This window comes from Cololabis saira, chromosome 20 (assembly GCF_033807715.1).
Source record: "Cololabis saira isolate AMF1-May2022 chromosome 20, fColSai1.1, whole genome shotgun sequence".
Taxonomy (NCBI): Eukaryota; Metazoa; Chordata; class Actinopteri; order Beloniformes; family Belonidae; genus Cololabis; species Cololabis saira.
Window position 1 is genome coordinate 652,441 of NC_084606.1, and position 26,393 is coordinate 678,833.

General features: G+C 46.2%; 1 protein-coding gene across 2 annotated transcripts in view; it reads right to left on the bottom strand.

Moving 5' to 3' along the window:
• Window positions 1-7,168: 7,168 nt before the first annotated feature.
• slc10a7 (solute carrier family 10 member 7) overlaps window positions 7,169-26,393 on the bottom strand; it is a 28,020-nt gene continuing 8,795 nt past the window's right edge. Inside the window, exons 8-12 of one of the 2 annotated variants that reach the window (XM_061709803.1) lie at window positions 25,693-25,858; window positions 25,098-25,149; window positions 13,442-13,515; window positions 12,563-12,708; window positions 7,169-7,432 (exon numbers count right to left, since the gene is read on the bottom strand). In XM_061709803.1, the coding sequence (XP_061565787.1) occupies window positions 7,400-7,432; window positions 12,563-12,708; window positions 13,442-13,515; window positions 25,098-25,149; window positions 25,693-25,858 (471 nt within the window). In that variant the 3' untranslated portion in view covers window positions 7,169-7,399. Of the gene's footprint in view, window positions 7,433-11,754; window positions 11,817-12,562; window positions 12,709-13,441; window positions 13,516-25,097; window positions 25,150-25,692; window positions 25,859-26,393 lie in introns of those variants that run through there. The other variant, XM_061709804.1, reaches the window with a different exon arrangement.

Sequence of the window (26,393 nt, forward strand, 5' to 3'; positions counted from 1 at the left end):
AATTCCAAATAGATAATTTCTTATTATTAGCGCAACAGAAACAACACAAAAATGGATTTATCTAATCTAAACCTTATGTAAATATACAATGCCGAATTAACCCTATTTAATCCTATTCTAATGTCGACATGTTGCCCGGGGGTGGAGCTCTGTGAGATGGAGATGACAGAGTCCCGAACACCGACGGGAGGGGTGAGCAGGGGGAGGGGCGTCCGAGCCCCGCTGCTGTTCAGTCGAAGGGGAGGGTGGAGATGTCCGCGGTCCTGCGGGATGAGAAGGGGGCGTGGCGGGCTGGTGAAGGCAGTCGGCAGGCAGGTGGTCCGGTCCTCAGGACAGGAGGACCCTCTCAGGTTGTCCGACGTCGGAGTTTCAGCCGTGAGCAGGAAGGATGCGTTAGCATGAGCTAACGCAGCTAACTGGCTGACTAGTCCAACTTACTAGTCAGCAAACTCCGACCAAACTACTGTACATGAGACAGTACAATCTTCAGGAGGTGTCCTCCTCTTTGTGGATAAGCAACGTTACTTATCCACATAAAGTCACAACTTAATGACCAACAGTTCTCTGCTCGACACGACGCCGACTCCTCTCAGCTGTTCTCACTCTCAGCTGTTTTTGATCTCTCAACCGCCGATGCGCGCTCCCGCGGGCTCCCGTTGGAACCAAACGGACCGTTGACGCTCTCCCCGCGTGCACGCACACACACACAATAATAAAGTACATGCTGTCACGTTCTCTACAATAACATAACACAGTACCGCAGCATAACATAAAATGCAACATAAAAACGTATGTAGTGCATTAACATAACTTTTTCATGCAGAAAACATAAACCAAATATAACAAATAAACGAATAATATAAAAATAAGATTGTACAGGGGCTGACTCTAGCTGGGCTTCAATACAGTCAGTTTGCTGGATGAAATATATTAATTCCTGATAAAATAAGTTTGTTAGTGCACAGCTCTGCTCCTGTACACATGTAAGGGTAATTGAGCAGCCCCCTCTCCACTACAATCTGCCCCTCTTTCTCCCATCTCACCTGTCATTTTTCCTCTGTTGCCTCTGTTACTCTCTCTTCATCTATTTTCCGTGGCTCCGGAGTCTGGCAGAAATATTTCTTTATATCATGTTGTCTGTCGCCCACGATATTTCTTTTTTTTTGACGGCGCCATAGTTGACTAGCTACAAACTCTATACATCCCATAATGAATAATAATATTCCCGCGCTCTCAGCAGCGGTACTCGCATCGTTACTAGGCAACGAAGCAGGTTGACTCACGTTGCAGAACAGCGCTGCACAGAGGCTCCTAAACGTAAATGATCATTGATTTATGAATGAATGGATATGTCGCTTATTTTTGGCATATTACATTTTTTTTAGGCCTGGCGGGGGGTCTCGTTGTCCTAGCGACCCCGCCAGGCCTGTACGATGGTAGGGGAAACACTGTGTATACTATGTATACTATATGTGTGACTGACGGTCTGTGTTTGTGTGTATCCGGTTTCAGCTTCACCGCGGTCCAGTCCTACTTCGTGTTCTGGCCCGGCGTCCAGTCGGCGGTGGTCCGGGACGGGAGTGGGAACACCACGGCGCCGCCCCGGGAGGTTCCTGCCCCCCCAGGTAGGGACGGTGCTGAGAACCAGAAGACCAGAAGGACCAGTCCTGGAGGACTAGTCCCAGTGTACTAGTCCTTTTTTCCTCTTTTTTTCTCTTTTTTTCCTATTTTTTCCTCCTTTTTTCCGTTTTTTTCTTCTTTTTTTCCTCTTTTTTCTCCTCCCCTTGAGGCTCCTCCTTCTTTTTTCCTCTTTTTTTCTGTTTTTTCCTTTTTTCTTCTTCGTTTTTTTCTTTTTTTCCTCTTTCTTCCCTCTTTTTTTCCTATTTTTTCCTTTTTTCCTCCTTTTTCAGTTTTTTTTCTCCTCCTCCTTTTTTCTGTTTTTTCCTTTTTTTCCTCTTTTTTCCCCTCCTCCCCTTGAGGCTCCTCCTCCTTTTTTCCTCTTTTTTCAGTTTTTTCCTTTTTTTCTTTTTTTTTCCCTTTTTTTCTCCTTTTTTCCCCTTTTTTCTTCTTTTTTTCCTCTTTTTTTTCTGTTTTTTCCCTCTTTTTCTCCTTTTTTCGTTTTTTTCTTCTTTTTTTCCTTTCTTTCTTCTTTTTTTCCTCTTTTTTTCATTTTTTCCTTCTTTTTTCCTTTTTTACCAGTTTTTTTTTAGTCCCAGGGTACTAGTCCCGGGGTACCGGCCCTTCATCCTCCTCCTCTTTCCCCCCACCAGGTCCGGGGGACCGACTGGCACCAACGACCCAAACGTCCCGGGCTCCCGGTTCCGGGTCTCGGACCTCGGGACGACCCACAAGGACAGGAAGTGGAACTGGGATCAATAAATCTGCGCCGGGATCGATCGGCTCCGCGGCTCCCGGTCCTGGAGCAGCCGTTACCGCGGCAACCACTCCCCGGGATCCAGGAGGACCGGCTCCTCCGGCCCGGACTCCTTCAGCCGGGCCTGCCGGGTTCCTGACGTCTACGCTCGGACCGGTTCTCCGGTCAGAACCTGGTACCTGGACCTCGTTACCGGAACGAGCGACGAAACCGGAACGTCCGGCTCCGTTTGGACCAAAAGATGCAGCAGAACCAACCGGGTTTCCTCCAAGAACCACCGAGGTTCTGCCGTGGGTGACCCAGACCAGCAAATCTCTGGTCCCTTCTCCGGTTCCTCCGCTTTCTTCTCCGGTTTCTTCTCCGGTTCCTCCAGTTTCTTCTCCGGTTCCTTCTCCGGTTTCTTCTCCGGTTCCTCCAGTTTCTTCTCCGGCTCCTCCGGTTTCTTCTCCGGTTTCTTCTCCGTCTCCTCCGGTTTCTTCTCCGGCTCCTCCGGTTCCTTCTCCACTTTCTTCTCCGGTTTCTTCTCCGGTTCCTCCACTTTCTTCTCCGGTTCCTTCTCCGGTTTCTTCTCCGGTTCCTCCACTTTCTTCTCCACTTTCTTCTCCGGTTCCTTCTCCGGTTCCTCCGGTTTCTTCTCCGGTTCCTCCGGTTTCTTCTCCGGTTCCTCCGGTTCCTTCTCCGGTTCCTCCAGTTTCTTCTCCGGTTCCTCCGGCTCCTCCGGTTCCTCCAGTTCCTTCTCCGGTTCCTTCTCCGGTTCCTCCGGTTTCTTCTCCGGTTCCTCCGGTTCCTTCTCCGGTTCCTCCAGTTTCTTCTCCGGTTCCTCCGGTTTCTTCTCCGGTTCCTCCGGTTCCTTCTCCGGTTCCTCCAGTTTCTTCTCCGGTTCCTCCGGCTCCTCCGGTTCCTCCAGTTCCTTCTCCGGTTCCTTCTCCGGTTCCTCCGGTTTCTTCTCCGGTTCCTCCGGTTCCTTCTCCGGTTCCTCCAGTTTCTTCTCCGGTTCCTCCGGTTTCTTCTCCGGTTCCTCCGGTTCCTTCTCCGGTTCCTCCAGTTTCTTCTCCGGTTCCTTCTCCGTCTCCTCCGGTTCCTTCTCCGGTTCCTCCAGTTTCTTCCCCGGTTCCTCCACTTTCTTCTCCGGTTCCTCCGGTTCCTTCTCCGGTTCCTCCAGTTTCTTCCCCGGTTCCTCCACTTTCTTCTCCGGTTCCTCCGGTTTCTTCTCCGGTTTCTTCTCCGGTTCCTCCGGTTCCTCCACTTTCTTCTCCGGTTTCTTCTCCGTCTTCTCCGGTTCCTTCTCCGGTTTCTTCTCCGGCTCCTCCGGTTCCTCCGGTTCCTTCGGTTCCTCCGGTTTCTTCTTCCCCCCGTTCCTCTCCTGCGGTCCGACCCGGTTCTGAGGGTCCAGATCTGGTCTCTGCTCAGCCCCCGCCCTCCCCCCTGAGGTCCGTCCTCTCCTCCTCCACCCGTCCATCGCCCCCTCCCTCGTTTCCTCCCGTCCCGTCCTCCACCCCCCCGTCTCAGAACCGGTCCACGCGGGCCGTCCACCAGAACCCCAGACCCTACCCCAACCTGAAACCCAACCGGGGCCGGGGTCTGGGACCCGTGGCCCCCGCCGGCCCCCCCTCCGAGGCCCCGGGGGGCCGGGCCCCGGACCCAGGCCCCCGGTACCACGGAGCCTGGGAGCTGGGCCTGCTGCTGGGCTGCTCGGCCGGCCTGGGGGTGGTTCTGGTGGGGGGGGTCCGGTACGTGTACCGGAAGGCCTGCGGGGGGCGCCGCACCGACGTGACCCTGGACGACCGGGGGGGGCAGTACGGCCGGGGGGGCCGGGGTCTGGTCCAGGTGGAGGGGGGGGACCTGGTCCGGGTCCGGAAGATCCGGGAGAACAGCTTCGTGCTGCTGACGGAGTACGACGTGCTGCCCCCCCCCGGGAACTGAGGGGGGAGCTGGAGTCCTGGTACCCCCCCCCCACCACCACCACCCCGGGAACTGAGGGGGGGGGAACTCTGGAATCTGTTGAATAAAATAATTCAAAACCACACTGAATATGTAAACTGCATGTGCTGATTAACTGAATGTGTGTATGTGCTGAGCTTAATGTGAGTTTACTCTGACTTTTAACTGAAAGGACCATTCTGTACCACACACAGATAAGAGCGGTCACCAAAAATAAAACCTGGGGTCATCCTCCCACTTTCTAAAAGCAATAAAACTTGGTCTCAGACACAGAGAACTCGGCACTCAGCGGAGCAGGCTGACTTCTCCCTCTGCAGAGGCTTCTTAAACTTTATCTCAGTCTTGTCCTTTTTAACTTTTCCAGCTCGATCAACAAACCCGGGGTGATCAGGTTCGATCACAACAATTTGGGGGCTCGTCCGGGATTGAGCAAGAGGAAAAGAGGTAATTAGGACAGAACAGCTTGGTACGAACGGACCGAGGACACTGGCCGTGGCACAAAGGAAACGTGTCCAGAAGTCTTAGTAAATACCCAACTGCTGAATTTAAGAACTGCTAAATGTAAGAACAATTGCTGAATTTAATGACAAAAAAAAAGACAAAGTCTGGAATAGAAATTAAGAGGAAGTGGACAGGACCCAGAACGGACCCCCCACGTCGTCCGACTCCACGGGAAAGGTGACACATGGTGTCACTGGTCGCGGTGGGCCCCACCGGACCCCCACGGAGATCAGAATCCCAGATCCAGCTGGATCTGGCGCAGCAGCGGACATCAGACCTGAGCCCTCAACAAAGGGGCAGAACAATCCCCTGGGCGGGTCCAACGGGTGTCAGGGTAGTCTACCCCTGACACCCGAAGAAAGAAGAAACACAGGTTGATCTCTGATTAGAGATCAAAAGGGGGATTGTTGGATAAAATAATTCAAAACCACACTGAATATGTAAACTGCATGTGCTGATTAACTGAATGTGTGTATGTGCTGAGCTCATTGTGAGATTACTCTGACTTTCACTGAAAGGATCATTCTGTACCAGGCACAGATAAGAGCGGTCACCACTGACTTCTCCCTCTGCAGAGGCTTCTTAAACTCTATCTCAGTCTTGTGTCCTCTTTAACTTTTCCAGCTCGATCAACATACCCGGGGTGATCAGGTTCGATCACAACGAGTCCTGGTACCCCGAGAACTGAGGGGGGACTTTGGAGTCCTGGTACCCCCCCCCCCCAACACCACCACCCCAGGAACTGAGGGAGGGGGGCGGGGGGGCAGTCCTGGGTCCTGGCCCCCCCTCGTTTCTCCCTGACAGTAGAAACCAGTAAACCGGTCCGGTGTGAACTGATCAACTTCATACCGACTGATATTTCCTAAATTAAATACTGACCTGCTGGATCTACTGCCCTTACTTTTAGCAGCTTGTGCTTTTTATTATTTTACTTCTTTTCTTATCATTTTATTTCATTTATTCGTTATTTAAAGGAGCTTGAGGCCGGATTGAGGCAGGATTTATGAGAAATATTCGTATACATTTTAAGTTTTCTAGTAATAATGTCAGATGAAGCGTTCCAAACCCAAAAGAATGTTTCCTCTAGTGTATCTCTCCATTGCCTTGAACAGGCTGTGTGCTGCAATTCGGTCCCGAATTTCCCGCGCTGGGCTGCGGATGTGACATCACATGACGCTGCATGTGCGTTCTCCCCGTTCTCCCGTGCCGGCTTCACTGTTGGCTGCAGTACCCCCGACGGCCGTCGTGGTGAAGGGTGGCGCTAGAGAGTCTCATTTCTTAAAAGGAGCCTCAAGCTCCTTTAAGCGTACTACCTGTGCAAATTAGCAACCTGTGCTTTTATTATTTTACCTTCTTTTCTCATAATTTTATTTCATTTAATTTGCTATTTACTGTACAATTATGTCTTGCCGCTTTTAATGTCGATGTAAAGCACTTTGAATCACCTTGTGTTGAATTGTGCTATAAAAATAAACTTGCCTTTGCTTGCCTATTTAGACATATTTTGTAATTATAGATGTTGTTTGACTGATATTTGTGTTAAAAGTGATTAAAACATTAAATATACATTGATTTCACAGAAATAATAAAGATCATTTTCAAGTTTCTTCAGCTGGTGAGTTTGAGGCTTTATGGTTTTTTCGGTGGTTTAAATGTTAAAAACACGGCGAAGTCACGTGACATCAGGTGACGTCATATGTCCGGTGGAATCAAAGAGCCGACAACCGGTTCCTGTTCGTCAGACGACACAAAGGTTTATTCCCAGAATACAGATGAAGTTATAACTAGAAAAGAAAAGAAGATAAAAAGTCCAGGCACTGCAATCTCAACACAGTGAACATAAACCCCTGTGACATCACTTCCTGGGAGGAGCTTATCCTCCTACAGGCACAGTTTGGCTGACTTAGCTCACGCTAACCTATGATGCTAATTGAAGTTGGTTCTGATCACAAACATCCCGGTGAAGTTCGTGTTTGGGTTTTACGCCCGATGAAAGCGTTGAGAACCTGATCTGAGAAAAGTCGGGTTCGTCCCCGAGGTGCAGTTCCCTGAACGACCACCGGGGGTTCCCGGGTCCGGTTCCCGGTCCGGTTCCTGGTCCGGTCCCGGTCCTACGAGGTCGTGACCCGCCGACGCTGCTGGTGAGACGTGAACAAGGCGGGCAGCGGGACCCAGGGGAGACTTGAACCCCCTTGTAGATACGTTGCCCCCGGCAACGGCAGTGACGGCTGGAAGAACTAGAAAACTCTGGGAATGATAGAAACGCTGGCCCCGCCCCCTCCACCCAAACCCTGCCCCTTCACCCCGCCCAGGCCCCGCCCCCTCCACCCACCCCGGAGGAGCCAGCGGGGAAATCAAACGCTCCTCCGGGTGAAACTACTAAAGAAAAGAGAATAGTCCTCCATATAAAAATAAAGCTCATCTCTTCATAGAAAACTACGATGTGAGGTTGGAGGCTCCGCCCCCTCTCCGCGAGGTCCTCGGTGATTGGTTCGAGGCTCCGCCCCCTCGTCCACGTTGATTGGTTCAGTAAGGCACTTGTGACTCAGCTCCGCCCCCTCCACCCGTCCAGGCTCCCTCCCCTCAGACGGGCTGGACGCTCGACAGCTTCATGGCCTGAGAGAGAGAGAGAGAGAGAGATGAGAGAGAGAGTTTCATATATTTTTATTTTCTACTTCCGGCTCTCGGCGAAGGCGGACGCTTTTCTGCTCCTCTCCCTCCCTATCTGCCCTGCTACTGCTTTTGTCCTGTCTCGTCTTCAGAGTCTCTCTTTTTCACTCCTCCGAAACTCTACAATCATGGAATTGATTAACTGGTCTCTCAGCACAATTGACCAGATTTTTGCGACGAGAAGTCAGGGGGTAAGGGAGCCCTCCTGCCCCGATGGGACATTTTTTGCCGGATACACAATAGATTCCTGGAAACATTGGAATCTGTTGTGTTTGGCGATCCTGTCTGTCGAGGACGTTGAAGATGCTTCATAATTGGATTAATGATAGCAGGATTTCTCCTAATCGGAGGAGGGGGATTCCTGGTATATCGACAAACGCGTAAGTCATCGACAGCTGTTCTGGCCCTTTCAGAGCTGCCCGACGTAGCTGAAGGGATAAGCGCGGCGACCAACACACTGACTTTACCGCTGGGAGAGCAAAACCGCAAGCTGGATGCGATTCTTGAACAGAATCGCAGGCTAGCGGCGGTCTTTGAGCTCATTGGCAAGATGGATAAGACCCTGGGGAAGTTGGAAGCTCGGCTTGGCGGGAATTGATCACAAATTCATCTGTTTGGAGTCGCCATTGATGAACCAGAGACTAAAGGAAGACGGAAAATTACTGAGTCTGTCTGTTTGCAATATAATTGTTGATTCTATAATCTGGCCTTGACAGGGCGGTTTGGCCGATCACTCTGGTCACAATCTCCCTGGTGGAATGTAAACAAGTGGCTCACTAGCCCTCCCCTCCCAGGAACACCTGTGGACCTGTTTCAGAACTGACCAAGCCGTCTGATAACATCAAGGACATTGGCTGAGGAGCAGCTCTGGGCGAAGTTCACGGACTTACCGCTTACACACACACAAAGATAAATACACCCTCCTTTATTGTCAACGCCTTCCTCGGCTTCCCCCTCGTATCAACCCCCCCCCCCCCTTCTGTGCAGAGGTGTTTTTTTTACACTTTCACACTGTGTATTTACACAGTGTGAGGATGCCTTTTTTCCCTCCTCCCTCCCCAATGTCATCCTTTCTGATTTGTTCTCACCAGTTGACTCATGTCTTATGTTATTTGTTTTGTCTGTGTCCTGATGGTTGTACTGGTTGTCATCTCACTGTGCTGGGACGCCAGACCAGCGACAATAAAGCTATTCATTAATTCATTCATTCATATTCAGACGACGTTAAATACAGTATTTTCTGGAGTATAAGCCGCACCTGCATATAAGCCGCATCCGCTCTATTTATTAAAAAAAAAAAAAAAAAATACAAACCGCATCCGCGCTATTTAAAAAAAAAAAAAAGATATTTAGCCGCAGATATTTATGTTGTTAGATTAGATATTTACTACATGTACAGAAGGATTTTGAACTGTAAATGATGTACATGTTTGTACCTAAATAGATCCTTTTAACACGGCAGCAACTTTGCTGATTAAAACGGGACAGAACCAAGAGAAAATAACCAATATTTATTTATTTGTTTATCTGCTTGAAATCTGCTTCTACTTCTATCTGCTAAAGAAGAAGTAGCGTATTCTTCTTTGCATTTATTTAGTCTTAGTTTTGATTCTAATTCCGGTTAGAGCGCCCCGAGTGGTGGAAGAAAAATCCACAGAATAAAACCTTTGTATAAGCTGCACGAAACGAAGGAAGGAAGGAAGGAAGGAAGGAAGGAAGGAAGGAAGGAAGGAAGGAAGGAAGGAAGCAAGCAAGCTGCACCTTTGTATAAGCTGCACGGTTCAAAACCTATGAAAAAAGTAGCGGCTTATAGTCCAGAAAATACGGTAATCTCTTCGGGAGGTTCCTCGGAGGAATCTATCTCACCCAAAAACCAAACACCCATATAAAGATAAATAGATACAAAATTAAAAATAAGAGAGAGAGAAAGAGAAAGAGAGAGAGATGAGAGAGAGTTTCATAGGCATAGGGAGAGTTTCAGGGCCGGCGGAGTGGACGAGGAATCAAACCCACCACCCGGACCCAGGACCTGAAACCAGGACCTGGTACCCGGACCAGGAAGTCCCGGGAGACCCGGCAGACCCGCCACCGAACAAACCTGCGGCGGCGTCAGGCCGAGTCCGGGGGTCCGGTCCGGCTGGTCCTGTCCAGCAGGTCCTGCCAGCAGAGGGAGCCTCGGTTAACGGGCCCAGAACTCTCACCTGCAGGGCGTCGGCACCGCGACGGCGGCGTGGAGCCCAAAAGTGTTCATGTCAGACATTTATTATTTAAATTTATTAAAACCACATCGACACGTTTCTGAACCTGAACGTGGCGGCAGTGAAACGACCGCTGAGGATTCTGGGTATTCGTTTACCTCCAGAATCGACAGGGGCCCCCGGTCCCCCGTACCCCGGTGGTGCGTTCATGAACCGGTTCAGACGTCAGGATTTTTGCCGCCTGATGACACCTGGTTCCCCCCCTTGAGGCCGGATTTTCGGGCCTTCGACCGAAGCCACCCTAAAGTTTTACGACACCGTGGCCACACGGCTTGGAACAACGGGAAACCCCTGGACACGAAGCTCAGCCAGAATTTGCATATCAGAATCAGAATCAGAAAAAGCTTTATTGCCAGGTCAGACATAAATCAGACGAGAGAACTTGACTCCGGTTTACACCGATGGCACCATTAATACGGACGCCATATGTGGCCCCTTGGTGATAAGGGACCACACTCTGATTGGACAGGGACCCCAAGCTGCAGGAAGGAGCATGGACTTGAGCTATAAAAGAGAAGGCCCCACTCTCTCGGCCTCTCTTCTCTGCTTTTCCTCTCCCCTACAGGTTTGCTGTAGCACCAGGACCAGCCCAGGACCGGCTTTCTCCAGGATTGTTGAATGAAGGAGCGTCCGTTTTGCAGCGCAGCACGAGTGACCTATGAGGTTCCGAGCACCAGAAAGCCGAACCGGGGACCCTGCAGCCTCGACGTGAACGCCTTCGGACTGATCCGAAGTTGAAGGAAGTCAAGCTGCTGTGCCCTCATCCAGGCTCCTCCCCTTGGGGCTCCTCCTCTTGAGGCTCCTCCTCTTGAGGCTCCTCCTCTTGAGGCTCCTCCTCTTGAGGCTCCTCCTCTTGAGGCTCCTCCTCCCCTTGAGGCTCCTCCTCCCCTTGAGGCTCCTCCTCCCCTTGAGGCTCCTCCTCCCCTTGAGGCTCCTCCTCCCTTGATGCTCCTCCCCTAATTGAGTATTTTTGATTGGCAGCATCGTTAGCAGTCAGGATGGTCTGGCCCCGCCCACCCTCCGCAAGCCACGCCCACATCCTGATAAACAGTTTTTATTAAACCGACTCGGTACAGAACACTTTGGAACTCCACCCAGGTGATTAACCGTTGCCATGGTGACGGACGGCTCGGAGGAAACGGCGGGAAAACGCCGTCACGGACGATTGAAGCTGATGTGCTCGTACAAATCACCACCAATTTTTTACAAAACAAAAGTGATGAGCTCTGTTGCAACGTAATCCTCTGTTTAACCAAATTCTTTATTCAGAAAAATATATATTTAATTAAGTCCTCCACCAAATTTGTTGTTTTTTTTTTTAAATTAATTTGGATTATATTTAAAATCTTTAAAACTAATAACTGAAACAAAAGCACAAAAAATGTATGAAGCGTTAAGACATTTTCCCACTGATTTAGAGACTGATATCCTTACTTACCCCTTGTATGATGGACCTTGTTGTATTATTTTACTTAAATGTCATGTACCGTATTTTCCGCACTATAAGGCGCATAAATAAATATCTGGTAAATACCGTCCTATAGTGTCTGGGGTTGAGTTAGCATCCTGATGGAACTGTGCTACAGGAAATGCTACTAAATCCTAAAGCAAATGCAAAAAAAACAAGAAGAAAAGTACCGTACGTCAAACTTTATTAACAAAATAAAAACCAGCTTTGCTCCGTCTCGTCAAAGTCTCCATTATGCGAGTCAGCGTCGCTGCTGTTGTTTGAACATCTGACGATTCCTGACGTTTTTAGCGCCGTTACTTCGGCGACACCAACTACATTACCCACAATCCCCGACTACATTACCCACAATCCCCCTGACTACAGTAACAGAAATTATCGTAATGATCATATATAAGGTGCACTGACAGTTTTTGAGAAAGTTAAAGGCTTTTAGGTGCGACTTATAGTGCAGAAAATACGATACTTAATTTATTTTATAAAAAAAATAAAAAAAATCACCACCAATTACTTCCTGCTGAATTAAAGCGGTGCGAGCGGGAAGGGGGCGGGGCTTACTCACACAGGGGGCGGGGCTTAGGCCCTACCGCAACAACAGACTGGACTGTCGGGGGGAGAGAAGGTGCCATTAGTACCGACGGGCAGAGGTGTCAAGTAACAAAGTAAAAATACTTTGTTACCCTACTTAAGTAGAAATTTTGGTTATCTATACTTCACTGGAGTAATTATTTTTCAGACGACTTTTTACTTTTACTCCTTACATTTTCACACAATTATCTGAACTTTTTACTCCTTACATTTTAAAAACAGCCTCGTTACTCTATTTCATTTCGGCCTTTAATAAAAACTATCCAGTTAAATTGCTCCATCCGGATAGAGTGAATTTGGTTGTGGTTGTTTCAGATGTTCTTGTCCAGTTTTGTTCTTACATCCGTTCCCTCAGATTCCTGCAACTAAACTTGGATGTAATTCCAATAAAGGTTAGGATAAATGATAACATGAACATGAAGTTTGACTTTTTGCACCATTACAATACTTATAGCAACTAGTCATCATATCTCCTGCTCTCTGAAACACATGTTAATGCTCAATAGCACACATTTATGGTTCTTTAATATATTTGTATTATACTAAGATGCATTCATTTTCAATGACTTTTTTCCTCCTTACATTACTTTTACTTTTATACTTTAAGTAGTTTTGAAACCAGTACTTTTATACTTTTACTTGAGTAAAAAACTTGAGTTGATACTTCAACTTCTACAGGAGTATTTTTAAACTCTAGTATCTATACTTCTGCCTGAGTAATGAATGTGAATACTGAAGACACCTCTGCCGAGGGGGCGTTACCTTCTGCCGGGCCGTCATCCAGGCCCGGATAGTCGGCACCAGCACGGCTCCCAGCAGGATCTGGGCCGGGTGGTAGATCAGCAGCGGCACCGAGATCAGGGACAGATGCTGGTAGCCCTCGAACACGATCTTCAGCATGGGGATACCTGGGGGGGGAGGGGGACACACACTGAGACCTGGCTCTGAAACACCACCCTAACACCACCCAAACACGCAGAAATACTGCAGGAATGACATAGCAGCAGTTAAATGCAGCCTTCTGTAAGCTTTAAATATCCACTGGGCTTACATCAAATACATCAAAACACAACAATAAAAAACACTTTTCTGAACTTATCAATATGACTCTGTCCTTCACAGGATAAGTAAAATGGATCACTGCAAAAACTCACAATCTTAACAAGAATATTTGTCTTATTTCTAGTTAAAATGTCTCATTTTAGTAAAAAAATCTCATTACACTTAAAACAAGACTCATCACTGGAAAAAACAACAATTTTCACCTGTTTCAAGTAGATTTTCACTTGAAATAAGTAGAAAAATCTGCCAGTGGAACAAGATTTTTTTGCTTGTAATAAGAAGATAAATCTTGTCCCACTGGCAGATTTTTCTACTTATTTCAAGTGAAAATTTACTTGAAACAGGTGAAAATTGTCAAATAAGTTATTTTTCTGGTGTTATTTTTCTGGTGATGACTAAATGTTGAAATAGCAGTAAAACCACATTCATTGATGAAATGACATAAGGGATGGAAAGGAGGGATGGCAGTTTTACAGGGGGGGTGATTTGGACCGTTTTTATTTCAGGGGGGATGATTTGGACCATTTTTACCCCCCCCAACATCCTAATAAAACAAACAAACATGGCCGCCGGGCCTACCCAGGGTCAGGGACTTGTGGGTGGAGCAGAAGACGATGGCCACCGAGTCCGCTGGGCTGAACCCTGAACCGGACCTGCGGGACACAAACACCCTTCATGTAAGAGACGCTGCTCTTCTCTGGTACCGACTTCCCACCAGAACCGGTGCTGGTGCTGGTTCTGGTTCACAACTCTCTAGGAACCACATATGAATTATTGTACTGGTGTCTGGTCAAACACATCATTGGGAAATATAAGAAAGCTGTTGCTCTTTCATGTGGAATAAGGACAAATGTTGCTAAAATGCATAACAGTCTCTGTTAGGTCCGTGGACTTCACCATCCGTTTTTTGTTTTGAAATCACAAAATAAAAATAGAGAAATAATCCAAAATAATCCGTTCCCCATCTTTTCTTTTGATAATAAAAAACGAATCGGATAACGTTATCCATTATCCAATTTCATTGACGTGTTTGAAAATCGAAATTGGGAATTAAAACAGCGAGTGGAAAACTCTTTTCTCTATTTCCTATTCGTTTCCAAGGAAACTGAAAACAAGGATTGGACAAATGGGGGGATATAAGAATACTGCACATGCGCAGTAAAAAAAGGAAGAAAGTTGTTTCTGGTTCTTTTGTTCATCAGATTGAAAATGAACAGTTTTAGATTTTTTTAATGTTGAAACAGAAAATAAATCAAATATAAACCTGGGAGTGAAACATGAGTTTAATCTGTAATCTGTCTTCACTCCGTCATGAAACTGCAGTGATGTTGTGACAGTCCGTTCAGCTGCAGCGTCCAATCAATAACATGTACTGAACTCTAACATACTGGAAACCAATAGGAAATAGAGAAAAGAGTTTTACACTCGCTGTTTTAATTCCCAATTTCGATTTTCAAACACATCAATGAAATCGGATAACTGATAATGGATAATGGATAACGATCTGTTTTCCGTTTTTCATCATCAAAACAAAAGATGGGGAACAGATTATTTTGGATTATTTCTCTATTTTTATTTTGTCATTTCAAAACAAAAAACGGATGGCCGCGAAGTACACGGACCGTGTTGGCTAGATGTAAGAAATAGATTGTTGTACTTGTTGATGGGTCCGTGTATCTTTTGGTCATTGGATTTTTCCGTCATGAGTAGGAATCAAAAAACAAAAAACGATTGGTTTATTTGATTTTCCTTTTAAAACAAAAAACAAATATTGAATACACTGCATTTTTTCTTTTTCTGTGTTAATATGATTTAACAAAGATTCAAAATACGCTTTTATTTTCGTTTTCTATTTCATATAAGAAAAATGAAATCCCTAGTCAACAGGAAGGAAAAAACGAACCAAAAACAACCGTTTATTCATATTCGTGCACCGGAAGCTGGCATTTACAACCGAGTGAACTTAGTTCTGGATATTTAACAGGCATTCCTGTGACAATTCTCTCCAGGGGAAGTTTGATTTTAATATTTTATTGGTCGGGTTTACGTGACTCGGAAATGGCTCTGTATGCTGCAGTTCGGGTAACCATGGCAACCATAGCGGCGCTGAAACAACAGATTAAGGATTATTTTTTAAAGATTGATTAAGGACTTGTTCCACAGCGGTTTGACGCACAATGACATTTCCTGCACGTTGCAGCAGATGAGTCTCCTGCAATGCTCAGAAATGAGCGTCAGAAGATTCTGTGCTCGGCATGATCTGAGGAGAAAAAGACGCAGAGCTGGAGAGCGCTTTGATTCAATCTATTTATGAGGTTTTTATTCAGATGTCCACAGTATATTGCAAATATACACACTGCATGCGACGCGAGCGAGAGTCAGCGTCAAAAACAGTTCCATTTCTTTATTATTTATTGTACTGTCTATACTGGTTGCGAGCGACGCGGCGTCGTTTTGAGCTGGACTTTTGTCGCACGCCCTGCTTCTATTTTCTTCCCGTCGGTCGCTTTGAAAGCCGGTTGAAAGTTGAAAAAAAAGTGTAAAGCGCTGTAGGAAACAGTCATTTCAATACAAGAACTTCAATAAAGTGGCAGCTGCTGGAGGGAGATCGCCAGGCTGGAAGGTTCTGATAAGATAATAAGATATAATAAGAATCTTATCTTCATCTTATTAGGGCTTAATTTGTCCCGGATCCTGCCGGATTGATCGTGTCCTCTGCTTTTTCCCCACATCCCAGTAATGATCTGACATGCTGACATGTTTGCACCGCACGCCGGTCACTCCAGCTGTTCGCTGTTTGATTGCGTAATCACACGCCGTTATTAATTGTTCGGTTTTTTCCCCACTTATTCCACCGAATAATAAGCTTGTTTTCTGTTTAGAAAGTACAAACGTAGGGAGATTACAAGTAATCACCCATCTTTTACTTGTCCCTTTACTCTTTTAGGAGTCTGCTAATGTTAGGAGTTTCTTTCAGGAGCGCACGGGCGGGTGAATAAAGGCTGATTTATGGTTCCGCGTAAAATCGACGGCGTAGCCTACAGCGTAGGGTACGCGGCGACGCGCACCGTTCGGTGACCGCGCCGCGTACCCTACGCTGTAAGGTCTGCGTTGGTGTAACGCGGAACCATAAATCAGCCTTCTAAAAGGCGAGTCTCAGCTGTCAATCAAAAGAACGTGGTAGAACGTGGGGCCGATAACGCGTTCAGAGCGGGTCCGATGCCACGCATTGCGGCGCGACAGTCGGACGCTCGCATGCAGTTAGGACAGTTGGGAGCCGTAGCCTAATTTTTGTTGACAGCTTTGTACTGAACACTGATCACCCCGATCACGTTTGCAGTGTACACGTTTAAAACCCATTAAGCATGTCGGAAGGCCGTTTGTGGCAGAGTTTTGTCATTAAACGCCATAAAACTTCTGTCGGACTCAGCGTAGCCTACTTCTCTGTCAGCAGCGCGTCATGCAAATATACAGGACCTAACAATAAACTCTCAAGCGCCTCTTAAAAGTACAGGAAAGCCGCAATACCGGCTATCTGTGTTCACTGGGGGTGCTTGCTGGAGAAGGTCGGGTTGGAAGAACCTGAGAGAGCTCCATCAGCCATACCATGAATTCCGGCGTCAGGTAGTTGAAGTTGTTTATTTCTAGTAGGATAAGCCCCTTGAGTTGTAACAACTCGTTTACGAGGGGGTCCTACAAGGTAAAGTTTGTGCTGCAGTGCAATTTATACATATAATGATAATCACGTGGATACCTCACGCGTGGGACTAAATTAATTCTTCCAACCCGACCTTCTCCAGCATGCACCCCCAGTGAAGACAGATAGCCGGTCATTCGGCCATGATGAATCAAAACGCTCTCCAGCTCTGCGTCTTTTTCTCCTCAGATCATGCCGAGCACAGAATCTTCTGACGCTCATTTCTGAGCATTGCAGGAGACACATCTGCTGCAACGTGCAGGAAATGTGTTTGTGCGCCAAACCGCTGTGGAACAAGTCCTTAATCAATCTTTAAAAAATAATCCTTAATCTGTTGTTTCAGCGCCGCTATGGTTGCCATGGTTACCCGAACTGCAGCATACAGAGCCATTTCCGAGTCACGTAAACCCGACCAATAAAATATTAAAATCAAACTTCCCCTGGAGAGAATTGTCACAGGAATGCCTGTTAAATATCCAGAACTAAGTTCACTCGGTTGTAAATGCCAGCTTCCGGTGCACGAATATGAATAAACGGTTGTTTTTGGTTCGTTTTTTCCTTCCTGTTGACTAGGGATTTCATTTTTCTTATATGAAATAGAAAACGAAAATAAAAGCGTATTTTGAATCTTTGTTAAATCATATTAACACAGAAAAAGAAAAAATGCAGTGTATTCAATATTTGTTTTTTGTTTTAAAAGGAAAATCAAATAAACCAATCGTTTTTTGTTTTTTGATTCCTACTCATGACGGAAAAATCCAATGACCAAAAGATACACGGACCTTGATGGTGTTTATAAGAAATGTTATTACAAAAATGCCAAGACTTTTGTATAGAAAATTAACCTTCAGTTCAGAAACTCAGAGACACAGAGCAATGAAGGAGTGGAATTCACTTCCTGATTATGTAACGCAACAGAAAAATGTGCTAAGTTTTAAAATGAAACTAAAAGATTATTATTCAACACAAAGTTTTAAGGATTCATATTTAATGTGGTACTCATATTGTTGGGTCATGGCATCTTTGCAATGTAACAAAAGTATTGGTGATGATTCAATGTAGGAACTTGTGTTGTATGTTTTGTTGTTTATATGTTTTGTATGTGTGAATTGTTGTGTTTCTGTAGATATTTGTGAATGAGTATTTTCTCTTTTTGGTTTGTATTGTGTGTAAACTGTATTGTCACTCATGAGAATATGAAGACCAGGAATAAAAGCTGCTGCTAATGGGGATCTTAATAAAACAGACAAACCAGCTGAGAACCGGTTTGTTTTTAGCTCGGGTGCTAAGTGGAGCTACGTCAGTTACGTCGCTGCAAACGTCAGTTACCTGAAAGTCAGGTTGTCTCCTCCTCAGACCACTGCTGCTTTGCTGCATCCAGATTCATTCTTATTTGAAAATGTCTCCGTCTCTCAGTCTTGCTACAGGGCCTGGTCGCCATGACGTCATCACCTGCCATGTTGGAAGCTACTTTAGCTGCTCTTTGGACCGCTGTGTACAGACGTGCTCCCTCTTCGTTGTGTCTGAATATTAGTTTATATAGTTTAACTACACTTTTGTAACACCTAGTTAAAATCACACGTGTAGCACGCTGCTACAAACAAAGCACTAACAGTTGCTAGAATGGAGCGCAGCTGACCTTTGACCGGATAACCGCATTTGTGAATGAATGAATGAGACTCCAACCACTTAACAACGGAACCGCTCCGCGCTCACACCGGAAACAAGCTAGCTGAAGACGTGGGTTGTGCAGAACTGCAGCAGTAAGGCCCAATCTCAATACACCCCCTATTTTCTACCACTAGCCCTAAAAAAGAAGGGACAAATTTTAGGGCCCTTGAAATCTTCCCAGGGCCCAGTCCCAATACTCCCCCTACCGCTGGCTGAAATAAATCATTTAGGAAGATAAATGTTGGTTTAATAGATGGAATCTAACAGTTGTAGCTACGCCTGTTAAGAAATTTGCTCCGAAAATTTTGAGATTTGTGCCTGCCTGCTCTGGAGCTGATTTATGGCCGTACCCTACGGCGTAGGGTACGGCGTACGGCGCCTAACCTATGGCGTAGGCTCTGCGTTGGTGTAACGCAGAACCATAAATCAGCCTTTATTCTGGCGAGGTTTGAAAAAGACTTCGCAACAACGGCAAACGAGTGATTATGTACATTCACTGAGTGAATATTATGAAAGTAAAATATATATTTCTTGCTAGAAATGTAATCAAAACGCATTTTTATGCAGAAACTAACTCAACTGACGTTAGCAGAGACGTAACTGACGTTAGCAGAGACGTAACTGACGTTAGCAGAGACGTAACTGACGTTAGCAGAGACGTAACTGACGTAACTGACGTTAGCAGAGACGTAACTGACGTTAGCAGAGACGTAACTGACGTAACTGACGTTAGCAGAGACGTAACTGACGTTAGCAGAGACGTAACTGACGTTAGCAGAGACATAACTGACGTAACTGACGTTAGCAGAGACATAACTGACGTAACTGACGTTAGCAGAGACGTAACTGATGTTTGCAGAGACGTAACTGACGTTAGCAGAGAGGTAACTGACGTTAGCAGAGACGTAACTGACGTAACTGACGTTAGCAGAGACATAACTGACGTAACTGACGTTAGCAGAGACGTAACTGATGTTTGCAGAGACGTAACTGACGTAACTGACGTTAGCAGAGACGTAACTGACGTTAGCAGAGACGTAACTGACGTTAGCAGAGACGTAACTGATGTTAGCAGAGACGTAACTGACGTTAGCAGAGACGTAACTGACGTTAGCAGAGACGTAACTGACGTAACTGACGTTAGCAGAGACATAACTGACGTAACTGACGTTAGCAGAGACGTAACTGACGTTAGCAGAGACGTAACTGACGTAACTGATGTTAGCAGAGACGTAACTGACGTTAGCAGAGACGTAACTGACGTTAGCAGAGACGTAACTGACGTTAGCAGTGACGTAACTGACGTTAGCAGAGACGTAACTGACGTTAGCAGAGACGTAACTGACGTTAGCAGAGACATAACTGACGTAACTGACGTTAGCAGAGACGTAACTGACGTTAGCAGAGACGTAACTGACGTAACTGACGTTAGCAGAGACGTAACTGACGTTAGCAGAGACGTAACTGACGTTAGCAGAGACGTAACTGACGTTAGCAGAGACGTAACTGACGTTAGCAGAGACGTAACTGACGTAACTGACGTTAGCAGAGACGTAACTGACGTTAGCAGAGACGTAACTGACGTAACTGACGTTAGCAGAGACGTAACTGACGTTAGCAGAGACGTAACTGACGTTAGCAGAGACATAACTGACGTAACTGACGTTAGCAGAGACATAACTGACGTAACTGACGTTAGCAGTGACGTAACTGACGTTAGCAGAGAGGTAACTGACGTTAGCAGAGACATAACTGACGTAACTGACGTTAGCAGAGACGTAACTGATGTTTGCAGAGACGTAACTGACGTAACTGACGTTAGCAGAGACGTAACTGACGTTAGCAGAGACGTAACTGACGTTAGCAGAGACGTAACTGATGTTAGCAGAGACGTAACTGACGTTAGCAGAGACGTAACTGACGTTAGCAGAGACGTAACTGACGTAACTGACGTTAGCAGAGACATAACTGACGTAACTGACGTTAGCAGAGACGTAACTGACGTTAGCAGAGACGTAACTGACGTAACTGATGTTAGCAGAGACGTAACTGACGTTAGCAGAGACGTAACTGACGTTAGCAGAGACGTAACTGACGTTAGCAGTGACGTAACTGACGTTAGCAGAGACGTAACTGACGTTAGCAGAGACGTAACTGACGTTAGCAGAGACATAACTGACGTAACTGACGTTAGCAGAGACGTAACTGACGTTAGCAGAGACGTAACTGACGTAACTGACGTTAGCAGAGACGTAACTGACGTTTGCAGAGACGTAACTGACGTAACTGACGTTAGCAGAGACATAACTGACGTTAGCAGACACGTAACTGACGTTTGCAGAGACGTAACTGACGTAACTGACGTTAGCAGAGACGTAACTGACGTAACTGACGTTAGCAGAGACGTAACTGACGTTAGCAGAGACGTAACTGACGTAACTGACGTTAGCAGAAACGTAACTGACGTTTGCAGAGACGTAACTGACGTAACTGACGTTAGCAGAGACGTAACTGACGTTAGCAGAGACGTAACTGACGTGAGCAGAGACGTAACTGACGTAACTGACGTTAGCAGAGACGTACAGTGCCCAGCATAAATGAGTACACCCCCTTTGAAAAGTAACATTTTATACAATATCTCATTGAAAACAAACAATATTTCCAAAATGTGCACAGGTTACGTTTAATACAGCATCTGTTGAACTTTTGACTTAAAACAAAGGTTAATAATATAACTCAGATGCCATATTTTCCTTTTTTAGTCAAATTAGTGTGGTGCAAAAATGAGTACACCCCACAACAAAAACTACTAAATTTAGTACATTTAGTACTTTGTATGGCCTCCATTATTTTTAATGACAGCTTCAATTCTCCTGGGCATGGAATGCACAAGTTGGCGACATTTGGCAACATCAATCTTTTTCCATTCTTCTACAATGACCTCTTTCAGAGATTGGATGTTGGATGGAGAGTGATGCTCAACCTGTCTCTTTAGAATTCCCCAAAGATGTTCAATTGGGTTCAGATCAGGTGACATACTTGGCCACGGAATCACTCTCACCATGTTCCTTTTCAGAAAGCCAGCAGTGGCTTTAGATGTGTGCTTAGGATCATTGTCGTGTTGGAAAAGGGCACGACGACCAAGGGCAAGAAGTGATGGAAGCATCTTAGTTTTCAGTATAGAGCAGTACATTTCTGAATTCATGATGCCATCAATGAAATGCAGCTCCCCAACACCAGCAGCACTCATGCAGCCCCACATAAGGACACTACCCCCTCCATGTTTCACTGTGGGCACCATGCACTTTTCTTTGTATTCCTCACCCTTGCGACGCCAGACAGTGTTGAAGCCATCGGTTCCAAAAAGATTGATTTTGGTCTCATCACTCCACAGTATAGAGTCCCAGTAGCGCTCACCTTTGTCGGCATGTGCCCTGGCAAACTCTAGACTTTTTGGAACCGATGGCTTCAACACTGTCTGGTGTCGCAAGGGTGAGGAATACAAAGAAAAGTGCATGGTGCCCACAGTGAAACATGGAGGGGGTAGTGTCCTTATGTGGGGCTGCATGAGTGCTGCTGGTGTTGGGGAGCTGCATTTCATTGATGGCATCATGAATTCAGAAATGTACTGCTCTATACTGAAAACTAAGATGCTTCCATCACTTCTTGCCCTTGGTTGTCGTGCCCTTTTCCAACACGACAATGATCCTAAGCACACATCTAAAGCCACTGCTGGCTTTCTGACATTGGCTGAGGAGCAGCTCTGGGCGAAGTTCACGGACTTACCGCTTACACACACACAAAGATAAATACACCCTCCTTTATTGTCAACGCCTTCCTCGGCTTCCCCCTCGTATCAACCCCCCCCCCCCCCCCTTCTGTGCAGAGGTGTTTTTTTACACTTTCACACTGTGTATTTACACAGTGTGAGGATGCCTTTTTTCCCTCCTCCCTCCCCAATGTCATCCCTTCTGATTTGTTCTCACCAGTTGACTCATGTCTTATGTTATTTGTTTTGTCTGTGTCCTGATGGTTGTACTGGTTGTCATCTCACTGTGCTGGGACGCCAGACCAGCGACAATAAAGCTATTCATTAATTCATTCATTCATATTCAGACGACGTTAAATACAGTATTTTCTGGAGTATAAGCCGCACCTGCATATAAGCCGCATCCGCTCTATTTATTAAAAAAAAAATAAAAAAAAATACAAACCGCATCCGCGCTATTCCAAAAAGTCTAGAGTTTGCCAGGGCACATGCCGACAAAGGTGAGCGCTACTGGGACTCTATACTGTGGAGTGATGAGACCAAAATCAATCTTTTTGGAACCGATGGCTTCAACACTGTCTGGCGTCGCAAGGGTGAGGAATACAAAGAAAAGTGCATGGTGCCCACAGTGAAACATGGAGGGGGGTAGTGTCCTTATGTGGGGCTGCATGAGTGCTGCTGGTGTTGGGGAGCTGCATTTCATTGATGGCATCATGAATTCAGAAATGTACTGCTCTATACTGAAAACTAAGATGCTTCCATCACTTCTTGCCCTTGGTCGTCGTGCCCTTTTCCAACACGACAATGATCCTAAGCACACATCTAAAGCCACTGCTGGCTTTCTGAAAAGGAACATGGTGAGAGTGATTCCGTGGCCAAGTATGTCACCTGATCTGAACCCAATTGAACATCTTTGGGGAATTCTAAAGAGACAGGTTGAGCATCACTCTCCATCCAACATCCAATCTCTGAAAGAGGTCATTGTAGAAGAATGGAAAAAGATTTATGTTGCCAAATGTCGCCAACTTGTGCATTCCATGCCCAGGAGACTTGAAGCTGTCATTAAAAATAATGGAGGCCATACAAAGTACTAAATGTACTAAATTTAGTAGTTTTTGTTGTGGGGTGTACTCATTTTTGCACCACACTAATTTGACTAAAAAAGGAAAATATGGCATCTGAGTTATATTATTAACCTTTGTTTTAAGTCAAAAGTTCAACAGATGCTGTATTAAACGTAACCTGTGCACATTTTGGAAATATTGTTTGTTTTCAATGAGATATTGTATAAAATGTTACTTTTCAAAGGGGGTGTACTCATTTATGCTGGGCACTGTAACTGACGTTAGCAGAGACGTAACTGACGTAACTGACGTTTGCAGAGACCTAACTGACGTTAGCAGAGACGTAACTGACGTTAGCAGAGACGTAACTGACGTTGGCAGAGACGTAACTGACGTAACTGACGTTAGCAGAGACGTAACTGACGTAACTGATGTTAGCAGAGATATAACTGACGTAACTGACGTTAGCAAAGACATAACTGACGTAACTGACGTTAGCAGAGACGTAACTGACGTTAGCAGAGACGTAACTGACGTAACTGATGTTAGCAGAGACGTAACTGACGTTAGCAGAGACGTAACTGACGTAACTGACGTTAGCAGAGACGTAACTGACGTTAGCAGAGACGTAACTGACGTTAGCAGAGACGTAACTGACGTTAGCAGAGACGTAACTGACGTTAGCAGTGACGTAACTGACGTTAGCAGTGACGTAACTGACGTTAGCAGAGACGTAACTGACGTTAGCAGAGACGTAACTGACGTTAGCAGAGACATAACTGACGTAACTGACGTTAGCAGAGACGTAACTGACGTTAGCAGAGACGTAACTGACGTAACTGACGTTAGCAGAGACGTAACTGACGTTTGCAGAGACGTAACTGACGTAACTGACGTTAGCAGAGACATAACTGACGTTAGCAGACACGTAACTGACGTTTGCAGAGACGTAACTGACGTAACTGACGTTAGCAGAGACGTAACTGACGTAACTGACGTTAGCAGAGACGTAACTGACGTTAGCAGAGACGTAACTGACGTAACTGACGTTAGCAGAAACGTAACTGACGTTTGCAGAGACGTAACTGACGTAACTGACGTTAGCAGAGACGTAACTGACGTTAGCAGAGACGTAACTGACGTGAGCAGAGACGTAACTGACGTAACTGACGTTAGCAGAGACGTAACTGACGTTAGCAGAGACGTAACTGACGTAACTGACGTTTGCAGAGACCTAACTGACGTTAGCAGAGACGTAACTGACGTTAGCAGAGACGTAACTGACGTTGGCAGAGACGTAACTGACGTAACTGACGTTAGCAGAGACGTAACTGACGTTAGCAGAGACATAACTGACGTAACTGATGTTAGCAGAGATATAACTGACGTAACTGACGTTAGCAAAGACATAACTGACGTAACTGACGTTAGCAGAGACGTAACTGACGTTAGCAGAGACGTAACTGACGTTAGCAGAGACGTAACTGACGTTAGCAGAGACGTAACTGACGTTAGCAGAGACGTAACTGACGTTAGCAGAGACGTAACTGACGTTAGCAGAGACGTAACTGACGTTAGCAGAGACGTAACTGACGTTAGCAGAGATGTAACTGACGTTAGCAGAGACGTAACTGACGTTAGCAGAGACGTAACTGACGTTAGCAGAGATGTAACTGACGTTAGCAGAGACGTAACTGACGTTAGCAGAGACGTAACTGACGTTAGCAGAGACGTAACTGACGTTAGCAGAGACGTAACTGACGTAACCGACGTAACTGACGTTTGCAGAGACGTAACTGACGTTAGCAGAGACGTAACTGACGTTAGCAGAGACGTAACTGACGTTTACAGAGACGTAACTGACGTTTTAGCACCAGAACTGTGGAAAAACAAACCGGTTTTCAGCTGGTTCCCAGTTGAACCAGTTGTGAACCAGAACCAGAACCAGCACTGGAACCGGTTTGGTGGAAAAGGGGTAAAAGAGGACCAGAGGTCCCGGTCCAGAGGACGGGGGACCGAGGGACGGGGACTCACCTGGTGGACAGGCCGAAGGTGAGCAGCATGAAGCTGATCTGGATGGAGAAAACTGCAGAAAACAGAGCAGAGGGTGAGACGTCCCCCCCTCCTAAAACCAGAACCCCCCCTCTAAAGCTTGAGTTATGGTTCTGCGTCGAAACGACGCTGTGCCTACGGTGTGTGCTACGCGTCGACGCAGACCACACGCCGTCACTGACGTCACCTCCCGAAAATTGTAACTACGCATGGAGGCGACGCAGACGTAGAGGGCTGTGATTGGTTCGCTTGGTAGCAACGTATTTCCGGTTTCCGGTTTGAAGCAGTCATGAACTTTCAGCGCTCTTTTCTTCGTGTATGTGTGATTTTTTTTGTTTTGGTTTTTTGCACAATAGTTGTCCTTATCTCTTGCATTCACTGTGACCGGAAAAAGTCGGATAAACCATTCAGAAAAAGATCGCGAATTAACGGTCACGGGGGGTTTTGCAACGCGGAGAAATGGAGTGACGGAGAAGTCTGAAGGTTCACGACGGCGTCACGGTGACGGCGTGTGCTCTGTGTTGGTTTGACACAGAACCATAATTCAGGCTTAACCCGGTCCAGACCCAGTACTGACTGATGAGGGCCACCAGAACCAGGCTCCCCGGGTCCAGCTGGATGTCGGGGCTGCTGAACGTGTCACAGAAGGTTGTGTAGATGATCAGCAGCAGAACCGAGCTGCTGACGGCACCGAATGGCGGCTTCCTCCGCTCCAGAACCTCCCGCAGGAACCGCCGGCAGACCTGCAGGGAGAGACGGGTCAGAACCAGAACCTGAACCAGAACCTGCAGGGAGAGACGGGTCTCAGGCCCCGTCTCCACGTATCAAAAATGCTGGTGTTTTCATGCGTTTTGGTCGTTCGTTTACACGAAAACGAAGCTCAAATTCACCAAAAACCATAATTTCTGAAAACTCCGGCCAAAGTGTAGATTTTTAAAACCTCCGTCTTCACGTTTGCTTGTAAACCGAGAGAAACGGACATTTAGGCTTCAGAACGTCACATTATGAGACAGAAACGTCACCACACTGCAAAACTGCTTAACAAGAATATTTGAAAAAAAAAAGTTGTGAAACTGAAATAAAAAGATCTGATACTGGAAAAAAAAATTTAAACTGGAAAAAAATAAGTTCATGATCAAAACTTTAATTTTCAGGTTCAAATCTTAGTTTTTCAATTACAATTTTATTTTCAAATTAGCAAAATGTTTGGCCTTGATTTGGCTCCGTAGTTCTGGACCAGAACCGGCCCCGAGGAGCTGCTGCCACCGGGCCCAGCAC